This window comes from Pezoporus flaviventris, unplaced genomic scaffold (assembly GCF_033815535.1).
Source record: "Pezoporus flaviventris isolate CSIRO_AGI_PZ_B2104156 unplaced genomic scaffold, CSIRO_AGI_Pfla_v1 ptg000002l, whole genome shotgun sequence".
Classification (NCBI taxonomy): domain Eukaryota; kingdom Metazoa; phylum Chordata; class Aves; order Psittaciformes; family Psittacidae; genus Pezoporus; species Pezoporus flaviventris.
Window position 1 is genome coordinate 21,632,350 of NW_026892550.1, and position 15,175 is coordinate 21,647,524.

A 15,175-nucleotide genomic window follows, 5' to 3' on the forward strand; every position below is an offset into this window, starting at 1 on the left:
CAGAGTCAAGGGACACCTAAGTGCAATGTAGATGCAATTTAAATATCTACACTGACGAGTAACGCATAAATCTGTAGGTAGCCCTGTTGTATATGTGAGGTTTCATAAGAAACAATGAAAAAAACAGCACTACTTGCAGATGTGCAGAAGCACACTACCTTTGCTACAACAGATGTTCAGATCCTATGTACTTGCTCTGGATCCAAAAACCTGGTTTTCCCCTCTGAATGCCCCAGATGTCAAGAGCACTAAATTCAGCTGCAAACCCAGCAGAAGGTGAACAAGAAGTTATTTTCTGTTTTGAGTGCGAGTCTAAAAATCTCTCAAAAGAGATGACTTCTTGACATTCCTTCTCCTAAATGGCTGAATGCTGCAGACCCTACAAACCAGGAAATTGTTCTGTTATGCTAAATTATTTTCAGGAAGAGGGAAGAAACCTTCCTTTTGAAACTGCATCACTGCATTCCCAATGAACAAAGTTTACTAGCTTAGAAGGAGGCATACTTTCTATATCAAGTGATGTGGACATAGTTCTTAAGGTCATTCTGTTCCCTTCCCTGTACAAATTTCAGAGTATAATATCTGGCTTGTTGGTACTCAGAAATTTCACCAGTGTCAGAAGACAATTTAGGAACCACAGAAGACTATGTTAGTCTTTTAGATTTCATTCTTGATGCTCATATTTCCAGGAAGGAATAAAGCTAATGTTTTCAACAGGAAGCAAGATTATGATCATAAACTGTATTTTCCATAATCTCTACAGGTTAACCAAAAAGGTATATTTTTCTGATTTTCATAAAATAAAAATCATGTTAAAGTACCAAAGGAGACCATGAACTCCAAAGAATCGGTTTAAGCACAAACATTTGAAGTGTGAAAGCTTGCTTTTCCATTTCCTTACCACACAGACATCTGCCTGTTTGCAAGAACACGTAGGGCTAATTAGCAGCTCAAGCTGGGACCGAAGTTTCTCATCGTCTCCCAGAACCTGATTGAATTTCTTCACAAAATCTTGTGCTTTTCCAGGATCTGGAAGGTTTTCTGTATGATTAAACACGATTCATCATAAGATAAAGTGTGCCACTTCAGTATGCCAATATTCACAGAAATAAAATTTCCAGGAATGCTGCAATAACAGTTTACAGAACTCATTAGCACTTACTTGCTATGGTCATCAGCTTTCCAAACATGGCAGCACTGTTTGCTTCTGACTGAGGACAACAGCAAAAACAAACGAACAAATCAGTGATATGTCCCTTACACAAATACACCTTTAAGCTGATCTGTTAGCTCTCCAGCACTACAGTCTACTCTGGAATCTTATGGTTTATGTTTCTATTTTAAGAATGAGCACTAGAATAGTATAGCAGCATCATTAGCAGCTACTACACACAGAATAAGGGGGGAAAAAACCTTGCAATATCAAAAAGCTAAAAAATTTCACTAATTCATATAACAGATTAAAATAAGCTGTTGGGTAAAAAACCTCAATAAAAACCCCCAAACAATTCCTCCATATCCAACTCCAAAACACACCACACCCCCAAAGCAATGCCCTTCTACTTAAAGTTTGTGGTAGTTTGAAGAAAATATGCTTATAAATAAAATTTCAGTATAAATACTAAAAAACTTTTGTTTTCGAGCAAACAACTAAATCATTGCTTTACATCACAACATATTCCGCTCTCAAAGTACACTGTAAAATGAAAACAAAAAAAGGTCTGTCAAAAGCAGACAAAAACATGCCGATGATTTTTTTTTTTTTTTACTTTTCCCAAAGTTACTGACCAGTAATATAAAATAACAGTAAACTTTAGGAGACCATATACATTTAAGCATTACTGAAATCAACTTTACTTCATGAGAACAGAACATTTTCTACATATAGAAATCAGCAGAATAACAAATTCACACTGCAGAAACAATAATATAGTATTAAACACCCCCCGATAAATTAGTCTAGCAGGTCCACTGTATAAAGTGTTAATATTTTCAAAACCGTACAGTGGGTTGCTTATGCAAGTCTAGTAATTCTCGTACGTGACTCCTTAGCATGTTCTGGCACTTCCACATCTCATTCAGTGCTCTGCAAAAGTGCAAAACCAGAAAAGAAAAGCTTACCCATTTATCCATGACAAGAACATGCTAGATGCAACATAAATAACCAATCCTGTTTACTAATACAAGTGCAACATCTGCTAGGTACAATCAAAACCTACCAAGTAGTAAACAAACCTGTTCCAAACAAGGTGGAACTGATTTTCTCTTTTTACAGAACATCCCCTCTCTTATTATTCTGCTTGGAACAATTTCACATATGTGGGACAGCCACAGTATGTCTCACAAACACACAAATCATCTTGAAAATAACATTTCCCAACATAAAACACAGGCCAGTATAAATAAGAATTCAGTTACAGATACCTTCATTATGGACCCTAATATAGAGCCAATCTAGAATTTACTAGTTGGACATTTTTAACTCTGCATTATGGTCACTGGATGAAAACAAATGGATAAAATCAGTCTTCAAATATCAAGGTATTGTTTTGTCTAATGGACATGTGGATTTTCTATATAAAAGAGAAATGTTTTGAAATACTCTTGCAAATAATACTAAGCATCAATTACTTATATTTTTATCTAAATGCTGATACTACAAGGATGATTATATAGATGTTGGAAAAAGCTGAGAAAGCAAGCATTTTCTCAATAGAAACTATACTCACTTGACAGCATTTGGATCCAAACTAGCATACAAATAGTACAAGCACTTCATTCGCTCTTCCGTTTCCAAATTGTGTGGAACAAGATACTGAGCAAAGATTTTTTCTACTAATAATCTGCAGGAAAAGAGATAAAAACTGTACATTTCCAAAAGTGGTGATAACTAACTTTTAGACAGCTGAAAAACCTAAGAAATATCGGAAGTCACTGAAATTAGATTTTTCATCAGAGAAGAAAAAAAAGTAGTGGTCTTTTTCTCATCTGTAAAGATCTTTTCCACTGTTGATAGAAAGATTAGCAAGAACTGCTTCTTGAGAGCTTGTCCATGTTCTTTCATATTTACCTTTAAGAGGGAGTAACTGCTTTATTTGTCACCATCCAAATTCTCTTTTTTTCTCTAGGCTCTGAGAACCATTCTTTGTTCACTCTCATAAAAAAGACAGAGGGATACAGAGAATAAAGAGCCCAAATAGAGAAGAAAAATAAGTAGTTTCAAATGTTTTGCTTTTTTTCCTCAGTTTTATCTTAACGCTTCCCGCAAGGATACTTCAGATTTTTACTTCCTCCCCCCCCCGGAGTTATATTTGTGTATTCTACTAGAGGAGCTAAAAATCAGCATTAAAAAGGCGGAGACAAAGGAGCACCAGAAGGTGTACAACAAAAGCACCAAAAGGAAAACTAAGTGAGAGCAAACCAAACCAGCAAAAATGGTCTCCAACTGTCCCCTTTTAAAAAAAGGATAACACATATTTAAAGTTTTACATAAAATACAAAACTTGAACTACAAAATATGACTGTACAGTTCATTAATAACCATCCCCCAAATGAAGAAATAATTCACGCATTCATTTAATCCACAGCAATGAGACCTGTGCACGATGTTCAAACTATACGATATATTTATGGACAAACACCTTGTGTAGTTAATTTTACAAACTATTTCACCATGATTCACAAGCAGTAAGTACTTTGGGAGTGTCTTATACAAAGATCATACAAGGCAGCACAGGTTTCAAACACACTTTGTTTCTGCTCAAAGAAAATTCCAAGAGGAATGGCAAGGCAGAAGAATAAAAGTATGACCATGAATATGGATACAACTATTTCAAGGTACCCTGTACATATTAAAGAAAACCTGGCTTTCTGCCTTTAAACATACATAAATATACATTTTACTACTGATGACCCCAAGAACTAAATCTCTTGGGGATCTTCAGATCTCAGGGGACTCCATCTCTTATTTAACATGCTAGGCGATTGGTGGCATCGGAGTTACCTTAATTTATGAACATGGCTCTAGCCCATGTTTCTACAGACATGTAGAAACATTTCCCTTAGTTGACATGGTTTAGTGGTGGACTTGGCAGTCCAGGGTAAAAGTTGGATGTGACTATCTTAAAGTTCTCTTCCAACCTAGTTCATTCTGTCATTCTATTCTATATGCTCTAGAAACTGTCAATCCACATGGGGAGACTGTATCATGCCTTTCCTGGTCCACGTTCGTTAGGGTAAAGATTTACAAATAGGGAATACCTCTGGGTCACACTGGCTAGTGTATCAAGAGTGGGTAACAGGGCAGTATTTAAGATGTGGTTATCTTACTTCTTTCTCTGTGCATTTATTGTAAGACAAAGAAGCCCAGAGCACACAGCTGATAAGATTGAGAACTTCTAACCATAAGAACTGTTTGAGTAGACATGCATATCAATAGTCAAGTAACATCATTATAAAGTGAAAGAGTTAAGGATGTGTGGAGAAAATTTGTTCTGTTCTACTTCATGCCTGAATAGTGTGTGATACTGTACTATTATTTTTGAGAGAACTTGTGCTGTCCTCTGCACACAACAGAAAATATTCCAAGGCTCAGACAGGTGTTCATTGTTACTCTTTATACTCCTCCCTCATTATGGAAGGAACACAGGCTAGAGTTGGCTAATTATGACCTATGCCTGCATATTTAAAAGACTGGATGGATTCTCTTTTAAAAGATCATAGCATATCTACAGCTCTTCAGGTGCTAAAAGTACTAACTTTCTAATTCTGAAAATCATGACATTGAAATACATTATTATCCCCTGAGATGGAGAAAACAACCCAATGCTGTGACTGAGCAAGAACTTCATTGTCAGTCTAATTTGACGGAAAATTCATAGAATCATAGAATAGTTTGGATTGGAAGGGACCTTCAAGATTATCTAGTTCCAAGTCCCCTGCCATAGGCAGGAACACCTTCCACTAGTTCAAACCCCCATTCAACCTGGCCTTGATCACTTCCAGCGATGGGGCATCCACAACTTCTCTGGGCAACCTGTTTCAGTACCTCACCACCCTCACGGTACCAAACTGAACTAGAGAAACACTGAAAGTCAGGCTGCCAATCTTCCACTGGATACCCACAGAAGAAACAGTATACAATCCATACCTACTAATGAAAAGACCAGATTCAATGGCTTAATCAGACTTTCAGAAGAAATCCCGTCAAAGAAACTCAGTTTTGATGACATAATCTTTGTTTAAACTCCTTGCCTCACTTCCCTGACAGTTTTCCACATTTCTCATGAGCAGGAACATTGAAAACATCTGCACCATTCAGTATGGAACTTCTGATTCATTCTCTGCTCACCATCAAACCTGTGTACTGACAGCAAGTCATGAACATGATAGAAAAAAACCCCACGAATGAATCTATCAAATATGCAAATTAAAGTATATTTGATGCCGATACATATGCAGAATTAGCTTTGTTTAAACTATGTAAAGATTCCCTCATTTTTCACTATTTGATACTTCTACCTCAGCAGACTTGCAGTGTAATTATGATCAGCCAGATGAACAAAATAAGAGCCTTCACCACTGCAGTGGTAAGAATTCACTATCATAACTGGCAACTGAAGGAGGCTATTAGCCTATTCACTAGTCACTAAGACTAGTCACCAAGATTATGAAACATACTGAGGTAGCAGACTGTATAACTGAGATGCTAAAGAACACTATGAAGAAATTTCTGAGTCTGCAGTATTAAAAATCTAGTCTGAAATCCTTTGTATGATTGCAGAGTTTGGCTCTCCTTATGAAAGCAAAGAATTAATAGTGAGAGTTGAAAACTATCTTCAAAATGCTTTAAGCCAAAATATTATTTCAAAAAAATTAAGGGACTGACTGACAAAACTGGTAAGACTAGACAACACCAGAAGCACCTTGATATTTCTTCAGCTTTTGATCTAACTGAAGGGTCCATTTCTACACAGCATACCAAAAGGAGATGTCTGTGCATATACTGTGGTACATAAATGCACAATATTTACAGATCATGCATTTTAACACTGTAGTTTCTGGGAAGTAGCAATACAAACAAGAACTGGGTACAGTAAACAAGAAATTTGACAGTTTTTTTTCCATGCAGTAGTTAGTTAATGACCATTTACTATCATCACAGTAAACAGAATGAACACATGACCAAGTAATGCAACCATCCTGAATATCTTAATGATATGATATGATAATGAAATACATCATACTTGAAACTAAAAATACAGGATGAGATATAACAGCTTTTCAGGATAAGCAATTATTTGCAGAGTATTTTTTATCACTATAAAAAAACTAGAATTATGGAGGCTTAGGTTGACTCACTTGTCATCAATGCTATTTTGATAATATATGTGCAAAAGTTTATCCTTTATCCAGCTCACTTTCTCTGCAGCATCTTTTCCAGCCTCTGCATGAAGACAATACTTCTTGTATAGCTGCGCAAGCCCCATCATAGCTTCTTTTCTTACTCGCCACTTGTGGAGGAAGAAATAAAAAGGAGGTGAGGAAGTGGTTTTGGTAAATAAGTACCAAACATACATAAAACACAGTAAAGATACAGAAGCATGAAAACATATTCTGATCTCCTACACTTAAGACACTTCAAAAGCTGAAAAGTGCTGTTTAGAGCCTCTAAATGAGAATTTGTAAAGACTACACAAGGGGTTTCCTTCCTGTACTATGCAAATGAAGTATTGCCTATACAGAGGAATCCGGTAAACCTCTGTGCTGAGAAAAGAAAATCTGGGAACTAGTTTATTTTTTAAAATACAGCTTAACACGTATGCCTGAATAAGTTCCAAATACTGGCTGAAAAAGGAAGACTTACCTATTCAGAAACGGGCACCAAGCAAAGGTGGCAGACTTCTTTCTCCCCACAAAGCCTTACACTGTCTTACAGCACACTTGTCTAGAAATGGGAGATCCGGAGCTTAGGCCTAGCTAAACCTGACAGAGCTTGAACTCAGGCCACTTTCAGGACAGCGGGAAAGGCACTTTTTGCTGAAGCATCAAACTAACCACAGCAAGACTCCAGGGATCCAGGAAAAAGTCAGACTACAACTTCCACAGCTGGAATTCCTGGGTTTTCATCCTTGTTTTTGGTGGTCACTACTTTATTCCCTCATGTAAACAGGAAATCTCTCGTTATTAACCACTTTAACAGACAAGATCCATAACCGCCCCTATGCTGATTTGCGCAAGGAATCATACCAAAACAGACTGAGGATTAATCTAGAGAGAATAGCGCCTCCCACTGAATTATTTATAGAGACAACTCCAGCAGAAATTTGTTTCCCTCACCATTTAAAAGAAATGCATGAAATTCAAACTGAAGAGGATTTCTTCCAGAACACACCAGATATCAGGTTTGGTCTTGACCTCCAATGACTACCAACACTCAAATCATTTCACCCTGTCAAGCATAAACGTAGATACTACTATTCACACAGCGCATCATTTTTTACTTTTTTTTTTTTTTTTTTTACACTGAGGGTTTGTTTTAATAATACTAAGTGATACTGCAGGTTTAATTTCTTAACAGTTTTACTGATTGACTTCCTTTTCTTAAAGGGCAAAGAAAGTAAAAATCTTGAAGATAATATGTTAGCACAACAGTCTTACACACCACTAGCTGCTGGAGTAGGTTATATCAAGAAGATGGAAAAATAGAATTGTGTTTTGCTACAGATTTCTTAAATATTAAAACCACAAGTAACAGGCAATGACTTTGACAGCATAAAGTATAACACTGTTTTCAGAAAAGAGAAAACATTTAGATATACATAGATGTAATTGTTCAACTTCTCACCCACTGTGATCTAAAGCACATTTTAAAGAAAATAAAGGTCTGAAAGAGGAAACATTTTCAGAAAAGTATTAATATTTTAATGTGTTCAGATATGCCCTTACAATGCAATCAGATTTCCTATGCAAGACAAGAAGGATGACAAAACTATTACCAGAAGACAATGGATTAAGGATTGCAATGAATGATTCTAGAAAAAATAAGCCTAAAATGAAAGCAGAATACTTAACAAAGAGTTGTATGGAAAGAAGGTTTGGAGTATCAATAGATTCCTCATCATTGAAACTACTGTAGAGAGTATAAGTCAGAGCAGGCAGAAAGCCAGTTTCAGGCAGAAGATGAGAAGATGGAAGGCACTGGACAGAATCCTTCAGAGAACGCTTTGAGACACAATGGAAGCAAGTCACTGAAGAGCAGATACAGTTTGGAGGGGTGGATAAGAGTCAGGTGCTACTGGGAATTAAAGCTCAAATAGCATACAAGAGGGTAAAAGACGAAGGCAACTGAAAATAAAGGGGAACATGATGATCAGCTTAAAAGGGAGACTCAGGTAAGAGAAGTATTACCATGATTTAATTAACAAACTACTTTTGACAGTCTTAGCTTCCTTGGTTAACCAGCATAATTAAACTCCCTCACTGAAGAATGGTGGGCTGAGTTATTAAAAAAATAAACCTGTTATTCAATTTCAGGACAATCCTATACCTCCTGGAATAGCTAACCTGTTCCTTACATAGAGTTAAGAATATTAACATCTGGAAATCTTTCTCCTTCACCTGGAAAAAGCCACGATGGTTTTTAACACTCACAGAGGAGCAGCCATCAAAACTAACACATGCAGAAAAAAGTGTGCACAGAGAAATAGAAGATGGGAGTCTGTTCTTATGGGGTCTCATTCTATAGCTTCTGACTTCAAGCTGACGAGGTAAAAAGCCTGTTCTCACAAAGAGACTCCCTACGCCACAAAGGCTGCTGAGAGAAATGGGAACAGAAGTCAACTGTCAAAACTCTTCCCTAAGTTTTCAGGTTCTTAAAGTTACTCCAGTATAAAGGAAAAAGTACCTGAAAAATTTTTAGAAGCTTATTAAAAAAATAAAATAAAATTTTTAAATGTCTCCTAAAACTGACTGTTCTGAAAAGTGAAATCGCTGGAAAGACCCTAGAGACAATGTTCCAAAGGAAAAATTCCTCACCATTCTTACCAAACACTGGATTTCAGCTTTTGGAAAGCATCTGTTCCCAGAGTTATTTTTCCAACTGGAGGACCAGTAAAAATTGATTTGAAAACTACAGATGTTAAGGGGGTTGTGTGTTTGTTTGGGTTTGTTGTTGTTTTTTTAATAGCTGTAATCATTGTGCAAATGCCCATACAGATCAAATTAGTAAGGATATTTTCTAAAAAACAAAGCACTGTCTTTTAGCCAAAAACTTTTACTCTAAAAAAAGTTATTAGTCTATCTTTACTAATACTGTGCCAATTAGAATATGGTCAGGAGAAAAAAAACAGATTAAATAAATGGTATAACAGCATTATTTAAATTTAAATTTTCACATTATTTTATAAAGAAAAAAGGCAGAACTGAAATAACAGATTAGTGTGTTTAAATAATCATCATTTTACTTCAGCTTATTGGACAAATGTTCTTCTTATAGTAATACCTATACTCATTTGACAGATGACTGCAGGCCTGAAAAGAATTAGATGCAGTCAAATTGACAAATGATCACTTAGTAATTTGCAGTAGATTCACCCAGCAGAAACCTGGCTACATGGGGTGAATACATAATGTAATTGAGTTCTTTAAATCAAAAGAATAATTAAAATAGGTGTAATGCATTCTGCCTGGAACTCCAAAAATCCTATATAGAAAATATAAAAACAGTTATATGGACAAATCAATACCCTCCTACCAAACTGCAGAAAAATCCTAAAGAAAAAAAAACACCCTCTGAAAGTTCACACAGCCTCCACACACACTTTATAACACTAATGATATGCATAAAGACAGGCTATTTTGTTAGGTTTACTTCAAATGCTAATATTTGTGTATTAATTCCTAGTCAGCCATCGAGTTTTCATTTCTCCTCAGGATGTATTTTCATTAAAGCTCTCTCCAGAGATTTTTGTAAGAGAAACATCAACTAAAGGTGAAATTATTTTTCACTGGTGAGTGCCTGAAAAGGCACCTAACCTTGAAATTTAATGTATTACCAAACCTGTGCCTGGTGTGAAATCACTACATCAAACATGCTAGAACATTACGTAGTACCATACTGGGTTTAAGGCTACATGAACCAAAAATCCTTAGCTCCATAGAAATAAGTATTACAGTGGTACAACTCGCTGCCTCTTACTGATGGCAACACGCTAAAGTAGAACAGAAACACCACGTGGAAGACACAGTAACAATCTTCCCATCCTGAGAGGCCCAGTGCGAAGTGGTGGTCACACTAAAAGTTTTATATCCCACACATGATGTTTTGGATATGTCTGTTTAATGGCTTAAAAAGAAGGAAGTAAGGTGGTCTTAATCCCTCATGAGAAACATGCAAGGTCAAGCTGCAGGTACAATTTCTTTATAATAACAAACATACTCAAAATCACAATTTCATTCTGTGCAAAGACAACAGACATCCTCTTCTCAAAATCCATTACAGTAACATTCTCATCTTGAAAGGCAAACATAAAAAAATAGAAAATAATTTTAAAATAATTAAATTAACTCTCTAGAATGACGTAAGTTCTAGGAAAGATGCCCCTTATGAAAAAGGAACAAAGGAAAAAAAAAAAACCAACCCAAAATCAACGTTGCACAGAGAAATCTGCTCTTAAAACATCACCCTCTAAAGAGCATGGAGCCACATCCGAAAGAGTGTAAACAGCAAAGAGTATAAGCTCTGGCAAGTTGGAGATAAAACCTTGATAAAGTATGGCAAAAGTTTCAGAAACAAATTATTCACGGCATATTAGTAAAACATCTTCACTAAAGCCTCCAGAAGCAGGAAGCCTTCCAGAGGGCTGCAAGACAAACAAGATCTATTCCAGGAGGTCTGAAGAGCTTTCTTATGGTGTCATCAGAAGACATTTTAAAACAAATTAATAAAATGAGCAGTGAGACCAGGTAGTATCCCATCCATAACTTCTACAGGCATTAGAAATGATATGCCAAATAGTAACTTACCCTGCTATTGCAATCTATCAATAAACAGACTGGATACAGCAAATATGAAAGAAACTAAAGGGTCCCAAGAAGAACAGAGCACCACTCACCAGAGCATTTGATTTTGAATGGGCAAACAGGTTGAAACAAAACAGTAACAACAAAGAGCAGACACTGCTGAAAAATGAAGTTATGGGAATGACTACAAAAGGGGAAGTTTTGCCCAAGAAAAATTTAATTTTAGCAGAACCACAAAGTATATCAGTAAAATGCACTAGAATCCCAAAACCCTTCCATCAAAGTCTCACATCAGAGGATCTTAAAATAAAAATGTTGTTGTGAATTAATTATTAACTAAAACACAGGGGACAATGTCAATGGGTGGAAATAAATGACTGGTTTTCACAATGATGGGAACAAAGGGACCTATTGATGGAGTCAGCAGGGAACCTGTGACACTTAACATATGAAAAAATACTAGAAAATTAACTGAAGAGTGTGCATAAAGTTTACTGAGGTAGTCAAATCCAACACTGTAATGAAGAACTGCAGAAAAATGTCATGCTACTGAATTGTTACAGTATGAAATGAAAGAAATTCATTTCAAGGCCACCTGCATTAACTCTGCATGTATAGTATTAGGCAAATGCATCATCTAAAATTATTCCGGAAAAATATTGAAGTCAACATGGATATCTTCCAAAACTGTCTGCTCAATGCTCAAAAATAACATAAATGCAGAATGTTAAAGGGTAAGAACACAAAAATTATCATAAGCATGTACACAACACAGTGCACACCTTAAATACCATGGCCTAGTCTGGTCACCTTGGTTTCAACAGGATATAGAACAACCACACAACAACGATCAGAAGCATGCAATTATCAATTTGTGTGGAAGTTAATCAGGTGACTCTAGCTTAGAAAGCAAAGGAGTGGAGAAGATGAGATATATATATTTGTTAATCATAAGCAGGTCATAATATTTATTATTTTACATAATGCAAGAACAAGATACCCTGAGAAATTACTGGACGTGTTTAAAATAAACAAGTGAAGTTACTTTTTCTATAATGCATTATACTTGAATTTACCAATGCAAATGCCATGGATTTTTATAAAGTCCAAGTAACTTAAAGAACGAACCTGGTTAAGTTTATGGAATAAAGCTCCATGAAAAGTTATGATGAATGTGATCAAGCAAGATTTAAGAAATCCTTAAATCACAAATTGCTGGAAGCCAAGACTGACTGCTGTGAGAATTCTACTCGGCTATAGGGACCTTTGGCCTGAACATACGTAGTAAGTCTTAGGTTCTTATAACATGATTGTGTTCCTCACAAGTCAAATGATCCGATTTGCTTGACAACACTTTTTTATTCCGTAATTTGGAATCTACATTAAGATGTTCTATAAGAGAACTGGTTTTCCTCCACAGCATTCGGGTTAATAGCCAACTCCATTTCTATGGTGGCTTTTGTTTTACTTTTACCAAATTACATTAGCAGCAGACATTCCTGAAGATGAAATATTAACACTTACCCGTTTGTCTAGCGTTCTTTCCCTTACAAAGCCCAGCAGCTGGTCATTGACTAAAGAAAGATCTCTCTTGCCCGCAGTAATAATTGTAACAATAACATCATGTCGAATGGCTTCTTCTGGGTCATGTGATCTAACCTTCAAATATTCTGTTGCGATCAGAAACAATGAAAAACTTGGCTTTTTATGTAGATACAACGTATTCCAATTTATTAATCATGTTAAAACATTAAATGACAGCCACATATCACAAGCATATAATGTATTAGACGCATAACTGCCTACAGGAAACATCTGCTCCAGCGCTATGTTAAATATAGAGCAATTATATAAGTGTATCAGAATAATATAAAAGTGCACAGCTTTTACAATAACCTCATTTGCGGCAAGTGAAATAAAGCCGATTAGAATATACAAAAAATAAAAGGAGGTGGGAGAGTGAGAACAAGAAGAGCAGACACTCTTATTCCCAAAGAGCAAAGAAGGCAAATAACTGAAAAATACTGACAATTGCTGTAGGTTAGCTTGCATCAGAAGAACAGTATTTTCAGTTAAGCCTGAAATTCTGCTTATAGTGAAAAAATGATGCTGAAGTGAATGAAGAAACTTCATAGTTTAGATTAGCACAATGGCATTTTCTAAACTCTCTGGAAGAGAGTACTGGGGAACACACTCAATTTTTTGAACAGTGAAGCAAAATGTTGCACCAATATTTGCTTTGGCTTGCCAAAGGTTTCATTAGATCTGAAAATACTTTAAAACTCATCCTGCAATGGGTAGCTTCTTAAAGACTCACTCTAGAAAAGTTCGCACAATGTCACACTCCTTTTTCTATTAGCTACCGTTTGCCTTCAGCAGAAAGCAATTACTCGGTAGTCAGCTCTTCCATCCAGCATTAAGCATTGGACTTGATACATTTTAGAACTCTACAGCTGTGTACAGAGATAATTACATTCTTCCTTGCTCATTTCTTAAAATTATTCTAAACCCCTGCATAAGCATCTCACCAGTGAGGTCTTTTGCTAAGTCTGGATGGTTCATTAAACAATGACTGGCGAATTTCACACTCTCTAATCTCACGGGGACATGGATATCATTGAACCTAGAGGGACAGAAGACGATGAATGTTAACTTTTAATTAGCCTTGCAAATCAAGATTATTCTCTATGTAGTGACATGTGCTGATAGCATGCTGTACTATTAGAATACTTTTATATGGCTAAATAATACAATATAAATGTTTTGTATTTACCTCCATAATGTACCTCGTACAAATTCTTATGTTATTTCTTGTGACATTACATCAGGACTAAAATTAAGGGATGGATATGCTACATATGGATGAAACAGGTTTTTTTGTTCATTCTCCATACACTGTTAATCATGTATGTGTGTATATGTTTATATACACAAATGAAATTATAAAAATATAAATTGCCATAACATGTACCATTTGAAAACATTCACTTTTTTTTAAAGATAAATTCCTGTATTTACTTAAAATGAAATTTCTCTTCACTCAGTAAGTTAAACGTCAAATAAACCAGATACAGTTGCAGACATAGCTGGAATAGTATGATATTTCAGATAATGCTGGTATAGCTATTATGTGATTGCTGTTATGTATGTAATGTGCTATACATCTAACCTATACTCCCATAGCTGACAGCAGTATAGGTGCAGTCCTTCAGGCTTCTCCATTCTAAAATACTACTATTTGCAAGTCTCTGCTTCAAAGATTTAATAAAAGAACTTGTTCAAATACAAATAACTACATCCTTTAAGAACACAATGAAAATGCAATACTATCACAAAATTCAGGGAAAAAAAAACAAAAACCAAAACCAACCAAAAAAATAAAATTCAGAATTCTATCTCAGTTTCCCTTACCGCCCAAGAAAACACTGCCAAAGAGGACGGTTTTGTGTGGCCAGATCAGAATCTTTGGAGCCAAAGAGTTTAGCCAGAAGTCGAACAACAGCTAAGCGTTCTTCTCCATCATTGCTCTAAAAGTCAAAACATGAAAATAAAACTGTAAATCATTACCTGTAATATCTTAATGATAATTTCTGGGTTCCTTTTCCTTCAGCTTTTGTAAATTAGACTAAAAAAGCGAGTTTAAAATAATTTCTGATAATTCATAGTGTCCCTAATTAGATTATTAGATGAATATGAATAAAAATACACAAACACCTATTAAGTTAACATATTAAATAGATAGGTGTGCTTTCAAATTTGTTCTCTTTATGGAATAAACCCCCACATACTATAGTTTGAATAATATACATCCTTAATTTCAACAATGGCTGATCTTACTTTTGTTTTAAAACATACTTTCAGACTATTTCATGCATGTGGAAAAGACACCAACTAAGCTGTTATAAAGAGATGTGTACTAATAAAATATACATGTCATTTCACTAAATACGTATTTCTTTGTTGTTTGTTGCCACCATACCCTGTATGTACACGCACACGCAGTTATTTCTCTCGTCAATGTACAATCATACAAAAGACAAAACCCCAAATCCGGATAAATTCACTTTTCAAGGATTCAAAAAAAGCCTTATTAGCTGATCATGCAGATCTGAGAAAATATTTGGAAATACTTCCTCTACTATTAAATATTAAT

The 15,175-nt window shown here is 35.5% G+C and overlaps 1 protein-coding gene across 2 annotated transcripts in view; it reads right to left on the reverse strand.

The window, feature by feature from the left end:
- The window catches only part of PDS5A (PDS5 cohesin associated factor A), an 80,416-nt gene that overhangs the window by 27,026 nt on the left and 38,215 nt on the right, over nucleotides 1–15,175 (reverse strand). For both annotated transcript variants that reach the window (XM_061471266.1, XM_061471258.1), the window contains exons 9-16: nucleotides 14,434–14,549; nucleotides 13,551–13,645; nucleotides 12,547–12,692; nucleotides 6,361–6,512; nucleotides 2,730–2,843; nucleotides 2,005–2,086; nucleotides 1,163–1,211; nucleotides 902–1,041 (exon numbers count right to left, since the gene is read on the reverse strand). In XM_061471266.1, the coding sequence (XP_061327250.1) occupies nucleotides 902–1,041; nucleotides 1,163–1,211; nucleotides 2,005–2,086; nucleotides 2,730–2,843; nucleotides 6,361–6,512; nucleotides 12,547–12,692; nucleotides 13,551–13,645; nucleotides 14,434–14,549 (894 nt within the window). The remainder of the gene's footprint in view (nucleotides 1–901; nucleotides 1,042–1,162; nucleotides 1,212–2,004; nucleotides 2,087–2,729; nucleotides 2,844–6,360; nucleotides 6,513–12,546; nucleotides 12,693–13,550; nucleotides 13,646–14,433; nucleotides 14,550–15,175) is intronic.